Source organism: Mustelus asterias, chromosome 8 (genome assembly GCF_964213995.1).
Source record: "Mustelus asterias chromosome 8, sMusAst1.hap1.1, whole genome shotgun sequence".
Classification (NCBI taxonomy): Eukaryota; Metazoa; Chordata; class Chondrichthyes; order Carcharhiniformes; family Triakidae; genus Mustelus; species Mustelus asterias.
The window spans coordinates 117,702,377-117,729,040 of record NC_135808.1 but is presented as its reverse complement, the minus strand read 5'-3'; the positions used below and the strand labels follow the sequence as shown (position 1 = coordinate 117,729,040).

General features: G+C 44.5%; 1 protein-coding gene across 1 annotated transcript in view; it reads right to left on the bottom strand.

Moving 5' to 3' along the window:
• Window positions 1-26,664, bottom strand: part of LOC144497479 (dihydropyrimidine dehydrogenase [NADP(+)]-like) — a 760,900-nt gene that overhangs the window by 180,846 nt on the left and 553,390 nt on the right. The window contains exon 14 of the mRNA XM_078218814.1: window positions 24,845-25,009. Within this exon, the coding sequence (XP_078074940.1) occupies window positions 24,845-25,009 (165 nt within the window). The remainder of the gene's footprint in view (window positions 1-24,844; window positions 25,010-26,664) is intronic.

Sequence of the window (26,664 nt, the reverse complement as noted above, 5' to 3'; positions counted from 1 at the left end):
CATTCTGCACTCTCTTGTTTCCTTCTCTATGAACAGTATGTTTTGTCTGTATAGCGCGCAAGAAACAATACTTTTCACTGTATGTTAATACATGTGACAATAAGTCAAATCAAATATTAAAACGACTACTTCTCTTGATCTACTTCAATGACACTGACTTGGGTGTGCAAAGCACGATTTCTGATCACTGATAATGGCAAGGCAGCTTGAGAAAGTGGTTAAGCACACGGGATCCTGAGCTTTGAAAATAGAGGACCGAGTACAAAAGCAAGTTTATCATGAACCATGAAAAACAACGGTTTGCCCTCATTTGGAGTCCAATTCTGGGCAACACACTTCAGGAAGCATCTAATGGCATTAAGAGAGAGAGAGAGAGAGAGTCCAGAAAGGGTCTCTGGGGATGAGAGACTTCAATTATCTGGTTCGACCGGAGAAGCTGGAGCTGTTTTCTTCAGAGAAGATTGGGAGATTTGATAGAGGTATTCAAAATCAAAAAGGGGTCGGGACAGAGTGGATAGAAATGGTTCTCATTGTTACAAGGGTCAGGAATCGGAGGTAATTGATTTAAGGTGATTGGTAGAAAAACCAAAGGCAACGTGATAAATAAAAAACGTTTTTTTTCACACAGCAGGTGGTTAAGATCTGGATTACACTGTTTTAAAGTGTGGAGGAGGCAGGTTCAATAGTGGCTTTCAAAAGGGAATTGGATAATTATCTTAAGAGAGAGAAAAAAAAATTGCTGGGCTGCAGTGGAAAGGTGAGGGGCTGTGGGACTGGCTGAACTGCTCTTGCAGAAAGCTGACACAGACACAAGGGGATACAGCCCTCGCCCCCCCCAACTTCTGCGCTGTAAGTATTCGATGAGCACACGAGCTTCTGACTAATTTATTGCCATTATTTGCTCAGTGCTCAATAGAAAATGCCACGAGGTAGCATTGCTGTTGCAAATTTCCCTTTTCCACATTATGCTGTGTGCTTTCCAGCAACGTTATGCAGTGATTGAGTTTAATACTCTCAACAAAATGATCAAATTTGACTTAGCAGACAGATGATTCCGTTTTGGCAAAGTGACTCACTTTGCTTGCGCACTTGGTCACTTCTCCTGTGCTCTGTGAATTAATTATTTCCCCTGTCTTTAAATCAATGTTCCAATTCTTCTGCACAGTTCTGTGGGCGTGGGTAATTTTTATCTTCCATATTGCGGTGTAAGTCACCCTCTAAATAGCTAATCTCCCTGTTTTCTGAAGTGATTACTGCCCTTGAGGCTAACCTGCTAAATCTGCCAAGTGAGCACTCAGCATTCCTCTGACTGCAGTAAAGAATACTGGTCACACTTGACCTTTCTCCAAATTGCAAATCAAAATCTTCAATTAGTTCTGGACACGAGGGCTTGATTTCCTTCCTTGGGGTCAGAAGAAGGTAAAATGGCACCACGCGCTCAGGTTCGAACTGTCCTAATTCAGAATCGCGTGGTGTAGAAGGAGGCCATTCAGTCCACCGGACTGGATTTTCCACCCCAACCGGGATCAGAGGAATGTGGGAACTTAAAATAGTCTTGGTGGCTGACATGTTTTTGGCCTAGTTCCATCCCATTCTGGGCCATTTTGATGGAAGCACAATCAAGGGTGTCAGAGTGACATGTCCACACCCAGTAGGTATCCAATCAAGCACAACGAGAGCTTAATTGAAACCAATTAAAGGTCATCAACTGTTATTTTCCAGTCAGCTTCCAGTTCCCTGCACCGGCAGGGGCGAGCTTAGCTAACCCTGGAGGTGGGCACCTGTCCTCAGGCCAGAGGGCCAGGACTCCAGGCAGACCTAGAAACCCTTTTTGCCTGCCTAGGTATAGGAGCAGCCACAGGCCGCCAAGGAGAGTGTGAAATGTAGACTCCTTTCCCACCAAAAACCCATCCGCCAAGCCACACTGCTGGTCTGGCTGCTGAATTTAGTTAATGGGTTTAACCAGTTGGACAGAGGTTTCATCCATGTTGAAGTGCCCTCTCTCTTCCATATCTTCCATCTCAGCCTGCTGCTCCTTTCGAGCTGGAAGGCTTCTGTTTGGCCTACCAGCTTTAACAGCTTGCCCACTGCCCTTTAATTAGGGGGAGAACCTAAATTCAGTCTGAGGTCACGTACCAACTGACTCAAGAACAGCTTCTTCTCTGCTGCCATCAGACTTCTGAATGGACCTATCTCGCACTAAATTGATCTTTCTCTACACCCTAACAAGGACTGCAACACTACATTCTACACTCTCTCCTTTCCTTCTCTATGAGCGGTGTGCTCTGTCTGTATAGCATGCAAGAAACAATACTTTTCACTGTATAGTAATACATGCGACAATAATAAATCAAATCACATGGACTGACTGATTCCCCTATGGTTTGGGGTGCAGGTTTGAGATTCAGTGACAGATTTTGCTTTCCTTCATGCCAGTATGAATTTGCCACCTGCCGGCTGCCACTGCCACATGGCGCACAGTGGTTAGCACTGCTGTCTCACAGCGGCAGGGACCCGGGTTCAATTCCTGGCTTGGGCCACTGTCTGTGCGGAGTCTGAACATTCTCCCCGTGTCTGCGTGGGTTTCCTCCGGGTGCTCCGTTACCTCCCACAGTCTGAAAGACGTGCTGGTTAGATGCATTGGCCATGCTAAATTCTCCCTCAGTGTCCCCGAATAGGTTTCGGAGTGTGGCGACTAGGGGATTTTCACAGTAACTTCATTGCAGTGTTGATGTAAGCCTACTTGTGACAACTAATAAAATAAACGTTAAACTTTCTTCCTCACATAGCGGAGGCCAAGGAGTTAAAGGGTCCCAGGTCTGAAATTTCTGAGAATGGACACATTTCCCACTTGTGCAGCCACCCTACAAGGAGGTGAGGATAAAGTATACATCCTTCATCTATTCTTTCTTCAAGTATGAAACAAAGATAAACATCAGAAATTTTTTACGATTAAAAAAAATCATGCATGCAGGGAGTCTTAAAAAAAAATCCCAGAAAATAATGGAGTGCGTATGAAAGAAGAGGAGTGTATATTTCATCTGGTCTCTTTCATCAGATATCACTGTTGATTGACTTGTTGCTGGATCACCTTTTCTTTCCTTATTTCAAAGGACCGTATAATGTGTGCTGAAAATTCCATCCATTGTAATTCTTGAAACACTGTTTCATAACAAAGCTGTTACAAATGTCATTCGAATGTGGAGATGCCGGCATTGGACTGGGGTGGGCACAGTAAGAAGTCTCACAACACCAGGTTAAAGTCCAACAGGTTTATTTGGTAGCACAAGCTTTCGGAGCCCTGCTCCTTTATCAGGTGAGTCCTTTAACCTGGTGTTGTGAGACGTCTAAATGTCATTTTGCATTCTGTATTTTTCAAGATCTTCTGTATAAAACTGTTTTATTTCAGTTAGGTCGTGCAGTATTAGTGCTTGTTAATGTTTGGTTCATTTTGTTAATGGCTATCGGGTTTCTGGTGTATCTGATGATTCGGGATGAAATGCGACGACTTAAAGCTTAGGAGAAGATAAGAGGTGGCAGCCCTTGCACCCTTAGTAAACCTGACTTCAGCTAAAATGATGCGATCCCCATGCTAACTTGCACCACACCCCATTCATCCAGCACCTCCGTGCTCACAGGCCTACCTGGGTTCTCAATCTGGCAACACCTCAATTTTAAAACTCTCCTCCTTGTTTTCAAATCCCTCCATGGCGTCTCCTCTCTCTGTGTCTGTCACCTCCTCCTCCTCTGCAACCCTCCAAAATCTCCCTGCTCTTCCAATTCTGGCCTCTTGCGCATCGCCACTTTGTTTCACTTCACCAATGGCAGCCATGCCATCTTTTAGCTGTCTTGGCACAAAGCTCCAAAATTGCCTCCCTAAATCTGACCACTTCTCTCTTCTTTAAATCTTTGACCAAGTTTTTGTTTCCGCATTCCCTTATATAGTTCACTGTCAAATTTAGTTTGACAAGACCCACATGCAGCATCTTGTGATAGATAGCTTCAGTAAAGGCATTATATAAATGCAAGTTATTGCCCGGTTGTTGTCTTCTTGGAGTTGGGGTTGACATTCATGCTAGCTGGAATCTGTTGGCAGTCTCTGGGGGGAATATCCCACTGATAGCCAGTGTTTGGCAGGCATGGCTGCATCACCCTAGCTGTGGTCGCTTGGCCCCTTTAAGGGGCAGATGGTCATAGTCACCTGGCCCTCCTGGGGCCTATCAGGAGGAAGCGTGCAAACCACTGCCTATCTGGTAGGTGTTAGGGGGTGGACCGGGGGTCAGTGAAAATAGACCTGCATTTGTACTGAGCTTATTTGTATATAGTTTTAACTTTCCTTCAATAAATCACCAGATTCCTTGTTGTGCCACCTCATGCTACACTAGCTATGTAGCCTTGGTATCCTTGCCATCCTATGATAGAAGATGCAAAGGAAGAGTCCCTGGATGATCAAAAGTAACAATGGAACTTAACAGGAGCTGTCTAAAAACCCGATGGAAGTCCAGTTTCCCAAATTTGAGAAGATTCGTGAAGACCTACCATCCAGCCAGTGCCCCTAACCAGGACTGTGCATCCCGTGCCCCCAACCAGGACTGTGCATTCCATGCCAATGCCCCCAACCAGGACTGTGCATCTCATGCCAATGTCTACATTGTCCCACTTCAGACATTTAGTGCAGCAGCTATCAAAAGGTTGTTTGACAACCTTTTAGCTGGGGAGGGAGAGGGAGGAGGAAGTAGTGTATTTTTCCAGCCCTGGAGAAATCTGCTAATTGAAAACCCTTGAGAAAGCTAATAGTACCACTTCTGATCATAATCAGCCTTTCTGACTTTTATTGATAATTTTATGTTCAATCTACTAAATACATCGCCGCGAACTTAGTTTAACATTTAACTGTGCCAGTTAGCTGTTCAAGCTTGCTGAAACTATATAATGACATCTTTTCATTCTTTTCCCTCAGTATAAATCATGTCACTGCCAGGTCACCAGCTCTGTTCTGGTTCCAGTCTAAGTGGCAGCGGTGATCAAAGCGGCAAATGTGCGATGACGGTTGACTTTATGGGGAACAATGATGATTAATTTTTCACTGTCTCAGTCAGGGTGAAGCAGAGCGACACAGGACGACACGGGAAATTCTGTCTTGCTGGAAGAAAATGATGCGTTTCACTTACGCATGACTTCCTAGAAATTCCGTGCGGCAATAATAGGAATCTCCCTGTATCGGACGCACATTTCTTTTTCAAGAATATGACAATAAAGGTGCACAGCCACAATCCTCAAGCAGCCATCCATTTAATCTTCTTGTTCAAACAGGCATGGCAAGGTTGACTGATTCATGCTCAGGGAAAAATGATTTTAGTCAAGGAAGCTGACATTAACCCGTAAGATTTCATGGCTCATATCAATAACCTACATAGGTCAGAGGACTGGCTCCTCTGGCTGGTCAAGGCCAAAGAATTGTACTTTGGGGCCCGATTTCAGTTTCAATGCAATCTATTACTCCAGGTCTAGGGAGGAAACTAAAGAATGTCACAGGAACATTGCAACCTGCACGACTGAAAATTTACGAAGTGGACATACATCAATTTTTTTTTCCCTCCATGTAATTGGGTATTGTGGGATCTGTAACAATCATAGTAACGGAAGGCAACTTGCAGCAAGAAAATTTGAAAGAAGGGAGAAGCAAAGCGATGCTGGAATATTTTCAACTCTTTTCAGGCAATTATTTAATGTGAGAACACAAATCAATCACCTGCAGTTAAACGGGTTCTTCAGCGTTAGCTATTGGAAATGACTCATTTGAGTCTGGGAAATTAATTTTTCCTACACTGCAGAGGTTATAAACTGTGAAAGGAATGTGGCCCCTGTGTACACATGCCGCACAAAGTAAAGTTTTTCCAATCTGTCGCTGAAATTACCGACTGTTTGTTAAATGGCAATGGTTTATTTCCATGCAGAAAATAAAACCACCAACAGTTGCAAGCAGCCCAAGGGGCTGGTGTATTGTTGCAAAGGAGGTTCATAAAATCTGAAGTTCTAAGCACGGTGGCACAGTGGTTAGCACTGCTGCCTCACAGAGCCAGGGACTCAGGTTCGATGCCCGGCTTGGGTCACCGTCTGTGTGGAGTCTGCACGTTCTCCCCATGTCTGCGTGGGTTTCCTCCGGGTGCTCCGGTTTCCTCCCAGAGTCCGAAAGACGTGCTGGTTAGGTGCATTGGCCATGCTAAATTCTCCCTCAGTGTACCCGAACAGGCGCCGGAGTGTGGTCACAGAGGTTTACAGCATGGAAACAGGCCCTTAGGCCCAACTTGTCCATGCCGCCCTTTTTTTAAAAAACCCCTAAACTAATCCCAATTGCCCGCATTTGGCCCATATCCCTCTATACCCATCGTATCCATGTAACGATCTAAATGCTTTTTAAAAGATAAAATTGTACCCGCCTCTACTACTACCTCTGGCAGCTTGTTCCAGACACTCACCACCCTCTGTGTGAAAAAATTACCCCTCTGGACACTTTTGTATCTCTCCCCTCTCACCTTAAACCTATGCCCTCTAGTTTTAGGCTCCCCTACCTTTGGGAAAAGATATTGACTATCTACCTTGTCTATGCCCCTCCTTATTTTATAGACCTCTATAAGATCACCCCTCAGCCTCCTACGCTCCAGAGAAAAAAGTCCCAGTCTATCCAGCCTCTCCTTATAACTCAATCCATCAAGTCCCGGTAGCATCCTAGTAAATCTCTTCTGCACTCTTTCTAGTTTAATAATATCCTTTCTATAATCGGGACTAGGAGATTTTCACATTAACTTCATTACCGTGTGAATGCAAGCCTACTTGTGACTATTTTATATTTAATTTATATTTAAGTTGATATTTAACCAAGTCAAACTACTATTAGAAGGATGATTTGGAAATGCGTTCTCCTGGTTTGAGCCATTCTATTTTCTCAGAAGGTTAAGGAAATCCAGCATGTCCACTATGACTCTCACCAATTTTTACAGATGCAGCATAGAAAGCATCCTTTCTGGATGTACCATAGCTTGGTATGGCTCCTGCTCTGACCAAGTCCGCAAGAAACTACAAAGGGTTGTGAACGTAGCCGTGAACTAGGCGGCACGGTAGCACAGTGGTTAGCACTGCTGCTTCACAGCTCCAGGGTCCTGGGTTCGATTCCCGGCTCGGGTCACTGTCTGTGTGGAGTTTGCACATTCTCCTCGTGTCTGCGTGGGTTTCCTCCGGGTGCTCCGGTTTCCTCCCACAGTCCAAAGATGTGCGGGTTAGGTTGATTGGCCAGGTTAAAAATTGCCCCTTAGAGTCCTGAGATGCTTAGGTTAGTGGGATTAGCGGGTAAATATGTGGGGGCCTGGGTGGGATTGTGGTCGGTGCAGACTCGATGGGCCGAATGGCCTCCTTCTGCCCTGTAGGGTTTCTATGATAGCCCCAATCCATCACAAAACCAGCCTCCCATCCATTAACTCTGCCTACACTTCCCGCTGCCTCGAAAAAGCAGCCAGCATAATCAAGGACCTCACGCACCCCAGACATTCTCTCTTCCACCTTCTTCCGTTGGGATAAAGATATAAAAGTCTGAGGTCACGTACCAATGGACCCAAGAACAGCTTCTTCCCTGCTGCCATCAGACTTTTGAATGGACCCACCTTTCTCTGCACCCTAGCTATGTAACTCTATATACTGTACCCTCTCCTTTCCTTCTCCCCTATGTACTCTATGTTTTGTCTGTATAGCGCGCAAGAAACAATGCTTTTCATTGCACACGAATATATGTGACAATAATAAATCAAATCAAATCAAATCACAACCATCAGAAGCCTGGTAATGATAACCCCCACATGACTTGCATGGGGAATCACTGATTGACCTCCCTGTGGAACTCCCTGGTGATTGGTAATTAGCTTATCAAGTGGAACTCATACACCGAGTCCTTTCTAAAACAGGCCCCTAAGTGGGTCCATTATTGTACTGTCCTGCTTGGGACCTGTTTGTGTCCGCCACAGGCTTGTGGTTTTGCTTTACTTTATTTTGTGCAATAAATCACCGTTCCTTTACTGCTGACTCCTGGTGATATTATACGTATATTGGGCAACTGAAGGCTGACTGATCACAGGTTGCGGGGGGGTGGGGGTGGGGGTGAGGGGGACGGGGATCTTGCCCAGGCACATACATTCAGAAAACTGACTCTTTTGTCACCAGATTAATCAGGCCCTTCACCTTCAGGATCAGAACAAGAGCAAGTCACTGTGATGCTGTAGAAACAGGAGTTCCAGCTCCACGGCATCCAGTGGAGCGAAAAACAGCTCCATTAATAGACAACATAAATGATGTCGTTGCTGGAAGCCAACTCTTTTCAGCTTTCATTTGTCAACAATTGGCAATGTTTTTCATTACTGGGGTTCTTGAACTTTCTTTGTTTGAAGGATCCCTTTTCAAATGGATTCATAATCATGGACCCCCGTTTAAATTATAGTGTTATACAACACCCTTAAAAGGAGAGTGTGACATGGAAAGATTATGTCAATACTACTTTGAAGTATTAACTTCCAGATGGTGGTGAGGCTAGATTGTAAGGCTTCTCAAAGCAGAGTCTTAAAGGAGGAAAGAGAGGAGCAGAGCTTTAAGGAGGCATGACCTCGAATGTTGGATCAATTAAAAGTGGGGATCCTCAGGAGGCCAGAATTAATAGAATTAAAAGATCTCAGAGGTTGCAGAAGATTAGAGAGATAAGGGAAGGATAAAACCAGTGTTATAATCAATCAAATCTCCTTTTAGCTTCATGCTATTTTTTTTTCATTCATGGGACATGGGCGTCACTGGCTGGCCATGTAACTGGGCATTTATTGCCCATCCCTAGTTGCCCTTGAACTGAGTGGCTTGCTAAGTCACTTCAGAGTCAACCATATTGCTGTGGCTCTGGAGTCACATGTAGGCCAGACCAGGTAAGGATGACAGATTTCCTCCCCTAAAAGACATTGGTGAACCAGATGGGTTTTTTCTGACAATCGGTAATGGTTTCATGGTCATCAGTAGATTCTTAATTCCGGATATTTTTATTGAATTCAAATTTCAAATGAAATATTTTTATTATTGCATGACGTTGTATTATATTTGTGAGAACTTAAGTTTATGACAAAAATATGTGTGTGTTGGTGGGGTTTCCGAGGTAGCTTTCGACAAAACAAGAGTCACAAAACCAGTGTCTCAGCTTAAAGAGGTAACTTTAGTAAAACCAGCGGCCGCTAGGGCAGCTCTGATATGGAGCAGCTAGACCTCTCTGATGAATCTAAATGTTCTTTCTATCCGAAACTTTAATGATAAATCTTACATATTCCCAAGGTCTAAACATTCTCTTGGAATATAAAAACATAGAAGATAGGAGCAGAAGGAGGCCATTTGGCCCTTCGAACCTGCTCTGCCATTCATCACACTCATGGTTGATCGTCCAACTCAATAGCCCTAATCCTTTCTCCCCATAACCTTTGATCCCATTCGCCCCAAGTGCTATATCCAGCCACCTCTTGAATACATTCAATGTTTTGGCATCAACTACTTCCTGTGGTAATGAATTCTACAGGCTCACCACTCTTTGGGTGAAGAAATGTCTCCTCACCTCCATCTTAAATGGTCTACCCTGAATCCTCAGACTGTGACCCTGGTTCTGGACTCCCCCTTGGTTCTAGACTCCCCCACCAACGGGAACATTCTCCCTGTATCCACCCTGTCTAGTCCTGTTAGAATTTTATAAGTCTCTCTGAGATCTCCCCTCATTTGTCTGAACTCCAGCGAAAACAATCCTAACCCTAGTCAATCTCTCCTCATACATCAGTCCTGCCTTCCCTGGAATCAGCCTGGTAAACCTTCGCTGCACTCCCTCGAGAGCAAGAATATCCTTCCTCAGAAAAGGAGACCAAAACTGCACACAATACTCCAGGTGTGGCCTCACCAAGGCCCTGTATAATTGCAACAACACATCCATGTACTCGAAACCTCTCACAACGAAGGCCAACATGCCATTTGCCTTCTTTACCGCCTGCTGCACCTGCATGCTTACCTTCAGTGACTGGTGCACAAGGACACCCAGGTCCCGCTGCACACTCCTCTCTCCCAATTTACAGCTTCACCCTAATGCCTTTTACCATGATGTCTTGTGGCAAATTGCTTTTGACTAAAATGAACAATATACCTTGACAATACATTACTACATTCAAAAGATCAGTATATGTGTTTTAAAATGATAATCACTTGTTTAAATCTCTTACTGCATCTCATATGATTAACCAGCTTTCTTGTTAGCTTATTAGCTTGTTTTAAAAGTCATTAACTGAATGCTGGTAATTCTGTCAATGCCTTAATGTCTACTGGTTTAAAAATCTTATTAACCTGTTAGGGTCCTCCCACTTACAGTGCGTAGCCTTCCAGCTGTGCTGCTGCTTTTACTCATGAAATTTCTAAACATTTTGTGGAAAAAATATATTCAGACCCCACCTGGGCAACAACCTCGGCTTCTGAGGAAGAAGGGTATCCCAATATTAAAAAAAAATCATCCCAGAGATAAGGAACCCTGCCTCCCCAGGGACATGGAACACCCCCATCGCACCACGGAATTCCCCAAGGACATGGAACACCTCTCCCCCCCCCCCCCCCCCCCGCCCCGCCCCCGACACCCCCCATGGACATAGTGCCCAATTCCCCCACTCCACGAACATGGAACCCCCGGCACCTTCCCCACAGACACCCCTGGTACTGCACCCGGCGCTGCCAGGGGGCAGTGCCAAGGTACTGCTTGGACATGATCCTCCTCACCACCCTCCCCCCACTCCCTCCCCCCACCTCCCCCCACTCCCCCCCCCCCCCCCTCACTCCCCACTCCCCCCCCACCCCCGGGGGCTGCTCATACCCGTGTGCCCCCGGCGTGTGCCCTGTTTGCCAGGTCCCAAATTTTAAAAACGTGTTGTAAAGCCCGCCAATGTGACATGGAGGTTGTTACAGCGGGGAGGCCTGCTAATTATATTCAAATTGATTTAAATGGGGTTCCCTTCATTGCATTGCTGGGGGTGGGGGTTGGATGGGGACAATGAAGTGGAGAAATCCTGACGGTGTAAAAGCCACTTTGGGATTTCCCCTCGATTCTCTCTCCCTGCCCCCCTCCCCCGCCACCCCACTTTTAAAACCCACTTGTGGGTTTTAACTGCAAGTAATATAGCTTGCAGTTTCTTATATTAAAATATAAGATGGTTTTTTAAAATGTCACTGAGTGCACATTCTCAGAGGCAGACAAAAATTATCTAAAATTGTGATCATTGATCTTCATAAATTACTGGCAATCTGTAATTCGGCACAGTAACACAGTGGTTATCACTGCTGCCTCACAGTGCCAGGGACCTGGGTTCAATCCTGGCTTCTTGGGTCACTGTCTGTGTAGAGTTTGCACATTCTCCCAGTCTTTGTGTGGGTTTCCTCCGGGTGCTCTGGTTTCCTCCCACAGTCTGAAAGACATGTTGGTTAGGTGGATTGGCCATTCTCCCTCAGTGTACCCGAACAGGCACTGGAGCGTGGCGGCTGGGGGATTTTCACAGTAACTTCATTGCAGTGTGAAAGTAAGCCTACTTGTGATACTAATATATAAACTTTAAACTTAAGATAAAGAAAAATAATGGAAACCTCTGTAAAGCTTCTGCAACTTTGGTCAAGTAACAGAACTGAATTAACATTAAATAAATTTAAGCTGGCCTTTGTAAACTATTTTACTCCACTTTTCCAATATGTCAAATTCAATTTTTTTTTCAGTGAGCTAAAAATATGGGACATGTTACAGTCCTTGCATCTGCCTGTCCCAGAATGGGAAATACTATTAATGAGGGAGTTAACAGTTCCAAATCCTGCCATGTCTCGGAAAGGTATAGGAATTATCTTGTTATCAATTTATTAACAGAAGCCTGAAGTAAGTGATGCCATCCACCGACACCAGTAACATTAGGTCTCTTTGGGAATTCTCTTCTGTAGAAACTGTCAGTCTAGGTGGATATGGACATATTAAACACTGAGGACAATGTACTTCAGCCCATAAATCTATTCCTTCTGTGCCAATGTTATAAGTAGATTCTGTGAAATGATAAAGACAATCAATGCAGAACGGCTGACACCCGTGACCTATAAGCCTTCCCATTACATAAGATTTTCCTTTTTACGAATAATTTTGAGAAACATTAATCTTTGACCTTTAATTTTGTCTGGCTTGCATTTTAAGAAGCTTCAAATTCTTTTGTGTGCGGCTCCAAGGATAACACAGATCAGATGGAAGAAATGCAATGGACCGCTGCAAGTTGCCGCTGTTAAGATTACAAAATGTGGAGAAAAAGAATCCATTTAGCAAAGCTTGTAATCTTGCGTCGATGAAATTTAGTGAACTGAAGATAAACTGTTGGAATTTTAGTTGCGAATTGGTCTGAAAAGGTACCTCAAGGCTGCTGGTGTAAGTAGATTTGCTAGCATAAGGGTAGAAATAGTCCTCATGGTTCTAATTTTGTCTCCACATCATTTGTCCAAAGATAGATAGAATAGAACAGTACAGCACAGAACAGGCCCTTCGGCCCACGATGTTGGGCCGAGCTTTATCTGAAACCAAGATCAAGCTATCCCACTCCCTATCAGATGTGCGGGTTAGGTTGATTGGCCATGCTAAATTGACCCTAGTGTCAGGGGGATTAGCAGGGTAAATGTGCGGGCTTACAGGACTAGGGCCTAGTAGGATTGTGGTTGGCACAGACTTGATGGGCCGAATGGCCTCCTTCTATACTGTAGGGAAACTATGATCTATGATTATTGTGTAACATCAAGGCATACAATTTCATGCATGTATTAGCACTTTAAGTTCACGTTTATTTTATTAGTGTCACAAGTCGGCTTACATTAACACTGCAATGAAGTTACTGTGAAAATCCCCCAGTTGCCACTCTCTGGCGCCTGTTCGGATACACTGAGGGAGAATTTAGTGCACCTAACCAGCATGTCTTTTGGTTCGTGGCAGGAAACCAGAGCACTCGGAGGAAACCCACGCAGACACGGGGAGAGCATGCAGACTCTGCACAGACAGTGACCCAAGCCAGGAATCGAACCCGGGTTCCTGGCACTGTGAGGCAGCAGTGCTAACCACTGTGTCACCATGCCACCCCTTCAAACTGTCTGAGAGATAAACCACATAGTCAATGATGTCCATGTTCGCCAGATTTTAACATTTGGAGATTTTGTAGTGGAGCTTTGAAGGGAAACAAATTTCAATTTGCGTTAACAAATGTCAGTAATATGTAATGATGCAGGAGGCATACATTATATAATACTCGCTTTTATTCAGGAGGACTAATTTTATAAACCCATACCCATTAAGCATGTCTGTGCGGAGTTTGCACTTTCTCTCCGTGTCTGCGCCGGTTTCCTCCGGGTGCTCCGGTTTCCTCCCACAGTCCAAAGATGTGCGGGTTAGGTTAATTGGCCGTGCTAAATTTCCCCTTAGTGTCAGGGGGATTAGTATGGTAAATGAGGGTTTGGGGAATAGGGCCTGGGTGGGATTGTGGACGGTACAGACGTGATGGACCGAATGGCCTCCTTCTGTACTGTAGGGATTGTATGATAAACACGAGGGGAAAATTGCTAACTACATTACTACGTTCCTGCTGTAATTAGTGACTTGGTAAAATATTGCTCAGTTGGCTATCAAACTAAAATGAACAATCCAAATGCTGACAAACAGAAATGCACTGATAAAGTCACTCCTGTGGTGAAACTGAAATACACTGAAAACTAAACTCAGTGGAAAACAATTCAGCAAGTGATTCAGCAGAATTGCGAGGAACAGAAGTCAAAATTGCAGTTAGGTTTACTGTTAAAAGCAGATAGCTATTGGTTAGCTATAACATTGCAAAAGCAGTCACATCAGTCATGAGGGAGAGAAAAAGAATACATGTGCCTCATTGGGAAAAATATTCAAAGCGCTGAGCACAGCTGCTGCTAAAAATGCACCCTCTTGGGCAAAACGGAAGTGTGAATACCATCATTTTTATCCCCCACCCCTCCTTTTTAGACAGGCAATTCCAGAATCTGGCTAATGACAAATGTTTGTTTTAAAACCAGAAATTTCAATAATGTTTTTCTCTTCCAAAATTATACTGTGAGGATTCTGTACACTAACAGTTGCACATTGGTCCATGAGTGAAACAAAATATACTTTCAACAGCTCAATTGCTTTTGAGTTACACTTGCCCAGGGACACTGCAGGTTCTTTCATCAGCCGAGGAATGGAATAGTGTTCCCCGGCTTCATTTGCAACATGAAGCAGAGTGTCCTCCTGGTCTGCGAAGCCTGAACGCTTCCAAAGGTCTCTCGCTGCTTCCGTGGAATGAATCATATCCACCAATTCAATTTGGTAGAAAAACCGCCCTACAATTGGCGACTAGGAAGACTTAATTACATATATCATAGAAACCCTACAGTGCAGAAGGGGGCCATTCGGCCCATCGAGTCTGCACCGACAACAATCCCACCTAGGCCTTATCCCCCGTAACCCCACATATTTAGACCGTTAATCCCTCTAATTTACGCATTCCGGTCACTAAGGGGCAATGTAGCGCGGCCAATGCACATCTTTGGACTGTGGGAGGAAACCGGAACACCCGGAGGAAACCCACGCAGACACGGGGAGAACGTGCAAACTCCACACAGACAGTGACCCAAGCCGGGAATCGAACCCGGGTCCCTGGAGCTGTGAGGCAGCAGTGCTAATCACTGTGCCACTGTGCCGCCCAAAAATATCAAGTTGTCTGTATTTCCAAACCAGTACATTTGACCTTGCTGTTATAAGGGCGACTCTGACACAAACAGTCCAAAAAACTTCATTGAAAGCAAGCCCAAGAATTAGTCACTGCACCAGCAGAATTTTACTCGATCAAAACCAAATACATCATTTAAACTGAAAAAATAATTTACTCTTTCATTGTGTGGTAGGGGTTCTCGATGAGGGTTTTGGGAATTACCTATTCACCCAAAGTTATGCTGCTTCAGTCTGTAGTTCATTAAAACCATTGCTCTTTATTTACAGTAAGTATTTATGCATTTAGACAAAAGGCATGGTGGCACTGTGGTTAGCACTGCTGCCACACAGTGCCAGGGACCCGGGTCCAGTTCCCGGTTTGGGTTACTGGCTATGCAGAGTCTGCACGTTCTCCCCGTATCTGCATTGGCTTCCCCCATAGTCTGAAAGACGTGCTGGTTAGGTGCATTGGCCATGCTAAATTCTCCTTCAGTGTACAGGTGTTGGAGTGTGGCGACCAAGGGATTTTCACAGTAACTTCATTGCAGTGTTAATATAAGCCTACTTGTGACCCTAATAAATAAACTTTAAATTTTAACTTCAGCACGAGGTTGAAGCTTCTCCTGCTGGGATGGAGATCAATTTGTTAGATGTGTCCACGAGGGCTTTTTGATACAGTATGTTGACAATCCAACCAAGGAGGGGGCCATACTAGACTTGGTATTGGGGGATGAGCCAGGCCAGGTGATCGATGTTTCAGTGGGGGAGCATTTTGGGCTTAGCGACCATAATTCCATAAGATTTCAAGTAGTCATGAATCAGGACAAGAGTGGTCCTCGGGTGAGGGTGATTAATTGGGCAAGGGCCGATTACATCCAAATTAGACCGGAACTGGGGAATGTGGATTGGGAGTGGCCATTTGAGGGCAAATCCATGTCTGGCATGTGGGAGGCTTTTAAAGGTTAGTTGATTGAAGTGCAGGACAGGCATGTTCTCGCAAAAATGAAGGATAGAAATGGCAGGATTCGGGAACCATGGATGACAAGGGAAATTGTAAGCTTAGTTAAAAGGAAAAAGGAAACATACAATAGGTCTAGGCATCTAAAAACTGACAAAGCCCTTGAGGAGTACAGTGAAAGAAGGAAGGAACTTAAATGTGGAATTAGGAGGGCTACAAGGGGCCATGAAATGTCTTTAGCAAACAGAATCAAGGAGAATTCCAAGGCTTTTTATGCATGTATTAGGGGCAAGAGAAAGAATAGGCCCACTCACGGACAATGGAGGGAAGTTACGTGTGGAGCTATAGGGAGTGGGTCAGATCCTTAATGAGTACTTTGTATCAGTATTCACCAAGGAGAGGGATGTGACGAATATTGAGGTCAGGGACAGGTATGTGAACAATCTAGAGAATGTCAATATATCAAAGGCGGCAGTGTTGAGTATCCGAAATTGCATTTAGGTAGACAAATTCCCAGGGCTGGATGGGATCTATCCCAGGTTACTGCAGGAGGCAAGGGGAGAAATAGCCAGGGCCTTAACAGATACCTTCACACCCTCTTTGACCACAGGCGAGGTTCCAGAGGATTGGAGAATAGCCAATGTTGTTCCCTTGTTTAAGAAATGAAGCAGGGATAGTCCAGGAAATTATAGGCCGGTGAGCCTGACATCACTGGTGGGGAAGCTTTTGGAGAAGATACTGAGGGACAGGATGTATGCACATTTGGAAGAAAATGGACTGGTTAGTGACATGCAGCATGGCTTTGTATGGGGATGGTCATGTCTCACCAACTTGATTGAGCTTTTTAAAGAGGTGACAAAGATAATTGATGATGGAAGGGCTGTAGATGCAGTTTATATGGACTTTAGTAAGGCGCTTGACAAGATCCCACATGGCAGACTGGTACAAAAACTAAAATCACATGGGATTTGAGGTGGGCTGGCTAGATGGATATAGAACTGGCTTGGTTATAGAAGACAGAAGTAGCAGTGGAAGGGTGTTTTTCTGTAGCTAGTGGTGTTCCACAAGGACCAGTGCCGGGACCTCTGTTGTTTGTAGTATATATAAATGATCTGAAGGAAAATGTGGGTGGTCTGTTTAGTAAGTTTGCAGATGACATGAAGATTGGTGGAGTTGCTGATAGTGCCGGGGATTGTCAGAAGATACAACGGGATATAGATAGATTGGAGACTTAAGCACAGAAATGGCAGATGGAGTTTAATCCAGACAAATGCAAGGTGATACATTTTGGAGGATCAAATTTAGATGTGAATTATACTGTAAATGGCAGAACCCTTAGGAACATTAACATACAGAGGGATCTGGGCATGCAGGTCCACAGGTTCCTTAAAAGTGGCAACACAGGTGGCCAAGGTGAATAAGAAGGCATATGGCATGCTTGCCTTCATCAGCTGGGGTACTGACTACAAGAGTTGGGAAATCATATTGCAGCTATATAAAACCTTGGTTAGGCTGCATTTGGAGTATTGCGTGCAGTTCTGGTCACCACGCTACCAGAAGGACGTGGAAGCTTTGGAGAGAGTGCAAAGAAAGTTCACCGGGATGTTGCCTGGTCGCGAGGGTGTTGGCTATGAGGAGAGATTGAAAAAATTAGGATTGTTTTCACTGGAAAGACAGAGGCTGAGGGGAGACCTGATAGAGGTCTACAAAATTATGAGGGGCACAGACCGGGTGGGTGGTCAAAGACTTTTTCCAAGGGCGGAAGTGTCAATTACAAGGGGGCACAGGTTCATGGTGAGGGGGGGAAAGTTTAAGGGAGATGTGCGGGTGAAGTTTATCATGTAGAGAGCGCTGCCAGAGGAGGTGATGCAAGCAGGCACATTAGCAACATTTAAGGGGTATCTGCATGGGTACATGAATAGGGAAGGAATAGAGGGATATGATCCAAGTAAAGGCAGAAGGTTTTTTTTCAGTTGAGTTAGGGTATCATGATCGACGCGGGCTTGGAGGGCCAAAGGGCCTGTTCCTGTGCTGTACTTTCCTTTGTTCTTTGTTCCAGTTCTCTCTTACATCTCAGTCACGTGATCTGACACCATTATTACAGCAGAACCATGTTTGCTTCTGATGTTAACCCTTTGCTCACATTCCCCTCCCCTTACCACCCCTCCCTCCCCACTACAAAGTCTTTATCCCCCTCACGTTTACATTCTCCCCCTCTAACCAATGAGTTAAACAATTGGATGGCTATAATATTTTCTGGATTGCAAATGAGGTGACAACAACAACTTGCATTTGTATTGGGGAGGCAGTGACACAGTGGTATTGTCACTGGACTCATTATCAAAGATCCAGGACAAGATCTGGGTTCAAATCCCACTACAGCAGATGGTGAAAATTGAGTTCAATAAAAACCTGGAATTAAAAATCTAATGATGATCTTGATCAATAAGGGGATCAAAGGTTATGGGGAGAAGGCAGGAGAATGGGGATGAGAATCATATCAGCCATGATTGAATGGTGGAGACTCAGTGGGCAGAATGGCCTAATTCTGCTCCAAAATCTTATGGTCTTAAGGAACATTGAAACTCGAGTAGGGTGGGCTCGTGATGCAGCATAGATCTTTCTATGGAAGAAGCACAGATCTTCCATTTAACTAGTCATTAAGTAAAACCGCTGATTATTAGTTGGCCTTTAACCCGAGCAGTTACTTCAGCCTCCATATGCTGCTATTGCCAATCTACTTATAACACTGCTGACACAAGAAATAGTTGCCTAAGCAAGTAGGTGGACAGCTGTGGTAGCACTGGGATTTAAACTGGCAGGTACAGGTCTGACACACCTCTCAATCTGTAAATCAGCTGGGTGACAGTCGCTGGAGGAAAAGGATGCAAGAGAACTAAGTTCAACAACAGAAGCATACTGATCAGCTGTTGGAGGAGTGAAAGAAAAGCCTCCAAGGATGTGTGGGTTAGGTGGATTGCCCATGCTAAATTGCCCCTTAGTGTCAGGGGGACTAGCTAGGGTAAATGCAGTGAGTAATGGCAATAGGGCCTGGGTGGGATTGTGGTCGGTACAGACTCCATGGGCCGAATGGCCTCCTTCTGCACTGTAGGATTCTATGATTCTCTGCATGGCTCTCTGTACTTCAACTGTTGTTTCAAAGCTTTGTCACCTTTAAGAATGAGAAAAAATTTGAAACGAAACAGAAGGTAAAGGAAAAATCACATGTCCCTGTTCTCATTCCCAATTGTTGGGCCAATTTCCATTATCTTCCAGGGTGTCCCCTCCATTATAGCAGATAAATAATGTTTCACCATGTCCCCTTTCGGAATGGGTGAAGCGGAATTACAGCGTGCGTGACATCTATTAGCTGGCATTCGGGCCTGATTTCTGTGACTTTCTGACTACATCACGTGCTTTGCACAAGGTGCAATAGCAAAATTTTAAGATGAGCTGACCTCAGATCATTTTGTGACGGCAACTTATTTGCACACAGGGACTTGTAGCAGCGAGGGAGCTATAGTACTGGTAACACTGTGACCATATCAACAGTGTTTTTGTGTCTATTGAAAGCAATTTCAACTTTGCAGCAAACTGTGCAGGCCATTCAGATATTGCATTATTATTATGCATGTGAGGTGAGATCAGTCAAAGCAGGCAGTCTGGCACTGCTTCCACAGCATGCCTTTTGCTGTAAAGCTGAAGCTTAAAGCAGCATTTCTGAAAAGTTCCCAGCTGGTTAACTGGACTGCTCAGAGACTTCTACAACTTTGTTTTTATTGTTAAAAATATCAACTCTCCCCTTGAGTGTTCATGAGTTTTAGAAGCATTCAGATGCACAGTTTTCACAGAATCATAGAAGCCTTACAGGCAGATGAAGGCCATTCGGCCCATCGCGCCTGCACCAACAACAATCTCACCTAGTACCTATCCCCATAACTCCACACATTTACCCAGCTAATCCCCCCTGATACTAAGGGACAATTTAGCATGGCTAATCAACCTAACCCGCACATCTTTGGAGTGCGGGAGGAAACTAGAGCACCCGGAGGAAACCCACGCACAGACAGAGAGAATGTATAAACTCCACACAGACAATCACCCGAGGCCGGAATCGAACCCGGGTCCCTGGCGCTGTGATGCAGCAGTGCTAGCCACTGCGCCACCATGCCGCCCGTTCGTGAACACAGATATTGTGGAGTTGGTGGTATGTATTGGGGGGACAGCACATATATACACGGGGGTGGCACGGTGGCAAAGTGGTTAGCACTGCTGCCTCACAGCGCCAGGGACCCAGGTTCAATTTCCCGCTTGTGTCACTGTCTGTGTGGAGTGTCTGCGTGGGTTTCCTCCGGGTGCTCCGTTTCCTCCCACAGTCTGAAGGATGTGCTGGTTAGGTGCATTGGCCATGCTAAATTCTCCCTCAGTGTACCCGAACAGGCACTGGAGTGTGGCGACTAGGGGATTTTCACATTAACTTAATTGCAGTGTTAATGTTGGCCTACTTGTGACACCAATAAATAAGCAAACAAGCATATTGGAATGATTAGTCCCTCAATACTTCAGTAAAGTACTACCCTCAAACTAACAGTGGTACGATGAAAGCCTGGTGAAGGATTTCCTCATGATGTGGAGATGCCGGTGTTGGACTGGATTTCCTCTCACAGAGCGAGGGAAAGGTGTATACCATCAGCCCACTGGCAGTTAGTGAGATGCATTGTAACGAAGGAGTATTAAAGGAGCGTGCAATGTGTGAATGAAATTGTCCTGTGGACAGGGTGTGGGGTAATATTGCAATTATCTTTCCCCTTTCAATCTACGGGGTCCCTCTGATGTACCCACATAGCCAATGGAGGCTCACACAAGGCCCATAACCAGGACTATTGGAACACTTCTTTTCTGGGAGCCTCATGATCAAGGTCAGAGAATAGTGAGATTTGAGGGGCTTCCTCATTCACTCAATCTGTGACTACCGCAGACCCAGCCAGTTTCGTGGCTTGGGACATCGTCTGGAAATTCCAGTGCAGTAGCAGATATCCTGGGGCTTTTACAGATAGGTTCCCTCTTGGTGATTGGGATCCACCCTGAATTGATCGCAGCATCCCCCGCTCCTATAGGAAAAAGGGTCAGGGTTGTGACAGAGTCTGAGGGGAACACAGTGGTCCCTGTCCCACCACTACACTGCTATTAAAAGAAAAATACAGCCCACGGTTTCTCTCCAATAAAAACTGGGATAATTACCTTCTTTGCCTTTACCACTTTGTGTAAGATCATGGGCCTGGCCTCACCAACTTTTACAGACGCACCTTAAAAAGTATTCTTTCCGGTTGTATCACAGCTTGCTATGGCTCCTGCTCTGCCCAAGACCATAAGAAAGTATAAAGGGTCATGAACGAAGCCCTGTCCCTCACTCAAACCAGCCTCCCACCCATTTAGACAGCCTACACTTCCTGCTGCCTTGGAAAAGCAGCCAGCATAATTAAGGACCCCACGCACCCCGGACATTCTCTCTTCCACCTTCTTCCATCGGCAAAAACCTACAAAAGTCTGAGGTCACGTACCGATCGACTCAAGAACAGCTTCTTCTGCCATCAGACTTTTGAATGGACCTACCTTGCATTAAGGTGATCTTTCTCTACACCCTAGCTGTGACTGTAACACTACATTCTGCACCCTCTCCTTTCCTTCTCTATGAACGCTATGCTTTGTCCGTATAGTGGGCAAGAAACAATACTTTTCACTGTATACTAATACATGTGACAATAATAAATCAAATCAAATCACCCACTTGGCTTTACTTTAACAAAATATCAGCAAAACCAATTCCAGGGAAGAAGCAGAAAATACTTGTTTCGGACACTGCTTGGACTCTTGTGCTGTTCTCCCGCTTTGGTTATGGTGGGCCATTGGGAAATTCAAGGGGCGCAATCTTACAGCCCATTCACGCCATGCTCCCGCTGCAGCGAAGATGGAGAATTTGGCAACAAGCTAAATCTCCATTCACTGCAGCATGATGGGAAAATCCCGCCGGCATGAACGGTCAGAAGATTCCAGCCAAGGCCTTTAGGGTTAATGGTAGATGACTGTGATTACAAACACATGGACAAGTTCAAATGATTATTAATTATTATTATTAATTATTATTCATGATTATTAGGCAGCAAAGTGCTTAGCACTGCTGCCTCATAACCCCAGGGATCTAGGTTCGACTCCAGCCTTGGTCACTGTCTGTGTGGAGTTTGCACCTTCCTCCGGGTGCTCCGGTTTCCTCCCACAGTCCGAAAGATGTGCGGGTTAGGTTGATTGGGCATGCTAAAATTGACCCTAGTGTCAGGGGATTTAGCAAGGTTTTTGTGTGGGGTTACGGGAAAAGGGCTTGGGTGGGATTGTGGTCAGTACAGACTCGATGGGCCGAACGGTCTCCTTCTGTATTGTAGGGATTCTATGATTCAGCTGCTGGCCAAAAGGATAATCCATAGATAAGCATAACTTCAGCATTACAGAAGTTGATTCATCATGTTCCAAATCATAAAAAGGCTGTATTTTAGTATGTTTTTTCATGATTTAAAAACTAACAAGCACTGTAGCTGCCTTCAAACTAGGTACATCAAATGTAGCCTGAAAGAAGGAATATGGCAAAACTGCTTCTACTGGGATTGGATCCAGCAGGGATTGGAAGCTAATCCTTCTAAAAAGCATTTATTTGAACTTCTGCAATGAATCAAAGGAAACGAACAGAAAAGTCTGTCTATTTAACCCACTCAGTAACCGCTACAACAAAAGTCACAACAGTGCCTGGGTCTGAAGTGACATGACAAGATTATAAAAATTTTCTGTACAAACCAGAGAGAATGAACATGTATGTTCTCACTGTTAATACTGGCCAATATTTTCCAGGTTAAAGTCCAACAGGTTATTTGGTAGCAAACGCCACTAGCTTTCGGAGCGCTGCTCCTTCATCAGGTGAGTGGGAGATCTGCTCATAAATAGCAAACAGGGCATATAAAGACACAAACTCAATTTACAGAATAATGAATAATGGTTGGAATGCGAGTCTTTACAGCTAATCAAGTCTTAAAGGTACAGACAATGTGAGTGGAGGGAGCATAAAGCACGGGTTAAAGAGATGTGTATTGTCTCCAGACAGGACAGCCAGTGAGATTTTGCAAGTCCAGGCAAGTTGTGGGAGTGACAGATACTGTGACATGAACCCAAGATCCCCATTGAGGCCGTCCTCATGTGTGCGGAACCTAGCTATCAGTCTCTGCTCAGCGACTCTGCGCTGTCGTGTGTCGTGAAGGCCGCCTTGGAGAATGTTTTCCAACGCCAACACATCCTTCCTTAGATACGGGGCCCAAAACTGCTCACAATACTCCAAATGGAGTCGGACCAGAGCCTTATATTGCCTCAGAAGTACACCCCTGCTCTTGTATTCTAGCCCTCTCGACATGAATGCTAACATTACATTTGCCTTCCTAACTGCCGACTGAACCTGCACGTTAACCTTAAGAGAATCTTGAACAATGACTCCCAAGTCCCTTTGTGTTTCTGATTTCGTAAGCATTTTCCCATTTAGAAAATAGTCTATGCCTGCATTCCTCCTTCCAAAGTGCATAACCTCACACTTTTCCACATTGTATTCCATCTGCCACTTCTTTGCTCACTTTCCTAACCTGTCCATTTCCTTCCTCAATACTGTCTGTCCCTCTACATATCTTCGTATCATCTGCAAACTTAGCAACAATGCCTTCAGATCCTTCCTCCAGATCGTTAGTGGATAGTTAATCAGTGGAGGCTATTGATTAAGTATCTAAATTATGTATTGATTAGATCTTGTTGTTACAGTACCCCTTAAAAGGGACTATCAGTGAGTAGTTGTCCATTTGTTTATTTTTATTGGTACTCAAAAGAGCACAAAAAAGGACTTTCCCATCTGAACTGCGTCCTGTTCAAACAGAATTCCACATTGACCGGTTGGCAGGACATCTGTTGTGGATCAGATTGGTGCCAACAACATGGGGCTCAATCACTGTTCCCCTGGGGTGGAGTTGGAACCTGGCTCCTTGCCCTAACCACGGCGAAGGCCGTGACTCCGTGGGTCAGACCTGCCTGCAGCAGGGAACAGAAAAAGCAGGTTCTTTACTGTGATTTCATTTGCTTTCTATGTGGGAGTCCTCCTTTATGATTTAAAATGGGTTGCTGGGATACTGGGTTGGTTGGTAGGTAAGAGACAGAAATGTGCAATGCTGCGTTGTGTGAATAAACCGAGCATCAAGAAAATAATTTGTGTCTTGGAATTGTTTTAACACTCATTCCCGGCATTAAATCCCAGTTTATTTCGTGTATAAAGTAATAATGGACAGAACTCGACCACCTCGCCTGCCCCGGAATCGGCACGAGCAAGGGTCTGACAATGGATGTTGACCTTGGGCGGGAATTTCCAGTCTTGCCCGAGCGAGCTCATAAAATCCCACCCAATATGTTCACAGGAAGCAATGGAATTGGGGGCGTAGTGGAATTGTTGCTTGGCTAGTAACCTGGGGAGCTGGATTCAAATCCCACCATGGCAGATGGTGAAATTTGAATAACAATCTGGAATTAAAAGTCTATTGATGACCATGAAACCATTGCCATTTGTTGGAAAAGCTCATCTGGTTCGCAAATGTCCTTTAGAGAAGGAAATCTGCCGTCCTTACCTGGTCTGGCCTACATGTGACTCCAAAGCCCCAGCAATGTAGTTGACTCTTAAATGTCCTCAGGGGCAATAAACACTGGTCAAGCCAGCGACGTCCACATCCCACGAACGAATAAAATTGATCCAAAAATAATCACCGATTTTAATCAAAGATGATAATTCACATTTAAATGTAACTTCAGTTCATGTAAAATAAACATGGGCTGGAATTCTTTGGTCTCGCACAATCCACTCCTGCTGCCAGCGAGAATGGAACTCAGCCAAATCTCCATTTACTGCAGCGGGACTGGAGAATCCCAGCCGCGGGCGAGGTCAGCAAATTCCGGCCAAGATTGGCTATAAGGGGACAGTTCAAACTAATGCTGGTACTCACATTATTTGGGAAATCAGCCTTTAATTCAGTAATGCTTTTGCACCAATATGCGCACGTCTTCTCACTGATAAGTTCAATGTTCAGAAAGGAGCTTTGTCCTGGGCCGTAGACGGGTCCAGAAGTCATTCCACGTATAATTCTTGGAGAAACATTGGTCACAATATCCTGTTAAGTATAAACATGCACATCAGTAATCCTTCATCATTGGTTTAAAAAAAAGAATTCTAGCCTAATCTACATGCTGTGAATTAATTCTCATTTCCTCCTTCTAATTTGGTCTCTTTATTTCCCCTCCACAAGTGGCCGTCCGTTTACTGACCTTGCGCAAAAATATGTTAGCTTATGAAATTGACTTCTCAGGTTTGTGGGGGGCAGGGTAGGAAAGACTGCATTGAAGGGTATTAAGAGCTCCTCCATAAGGATACTGATCAATTTGCCTTAATAATGTAAGTGGATATCTGATATCAGCAAAACATCACAGAAACTGCGGGGGAATATATAAATTGCGGGCTAATTTGTGTCTTTTCCACTACAGCAGGATGGGGGGGTCACAGTACCACGTGGACTCATGACTAGAAGCTCATAAAGCAATGTTTATTTATTAATCACAAGTCGGCTTGCATTAACACTGCAATGAAGTTACTGTGAAAATCTAGTTGCCACACTCCGGCGCCTGTTCGGGTACACTGAGGAAGAATTTAACATGACCAATGCTAAATTCTCCCTCAGTGGAGCATGGTAACCCTATTATAGAAAGGATATTATTAAACAAGAAAAAGTGCAGAAAAGATTTACTAGGATGTTACCAGGACTTGATGGTTTGAGTTATAAGGAGAGGCTGGATAGACTGGGACTTTTTTTCCTGGAGCGTAGGAGACTTAGGGGTGATCTTATAGAGGTCTATACAATAATGAGGGGCATAGATCAGCTAGATAGTCAACATCTTTTCCCAAAGATAGGGGAGTCTAAAACTAGAGAGCATAGGTTTAAGATGAGAGGGGAGAGATACAAAAGTGTCCAGAGGGACAATTGTTTCACACAGAGGGTGGTGAGTGTCTGGAACAGGCTGCCAGAGATAGTAGTAGAGGCAGGTACAATTTTGTCTTTTAAAAAACATTTAGACAGTTACGTGGGTAAGCTGGTTTTAGAGGGATATGGGCCAAACGCAGGCAATCGGGACTAGCTTAACGGTTAAAAAAAGGGGCGGCATTGACAAGTTGGGCCGAAGGGCCTGTTTCCATGCTGTAAACCTCTATGACTCTATGACCTAATCAACACATCTTCCGGACTGTAGGGGGAAACCAGAATACCCAGAGAAAACCTACACAAACACAGGGAGCATGTACAGACTCCACACAGACAGTCACCCAAACCAGGAATCGAACCTGGGTCCATGGCGCTGTGAGGCAGCAGTGCTAAACACTGTGTCACCGTGCTGCCCATCTAAGCAGTATACAGTAATTGGCAGCATTGGGACATAAAGCGCTTTGATCTGCTATACTATGCCTTAATTAATACTATTATCAAGATCCCACATTGGACAAATGAGCAAGAAACATGAAGTGAAAATATATTTTTAGATATACCTGTTGGGTGTTGTACCATAAAGAAACACTTACATTACGACCCTAATAAGCTTTTGTGTATAATTAACGTTACAAGTTTTTATCTAATCAGTGTTCAGTTGAAAAAAAACAACAGGGAAAATGTAAGGAAATGAAGGCCTAAGTACATTAAAAAAAAAATCAACACTTCAAAAGATTGTATATATTATACATCTATGGATAACATACTGTGACATTACCATTATGTAGAAAATT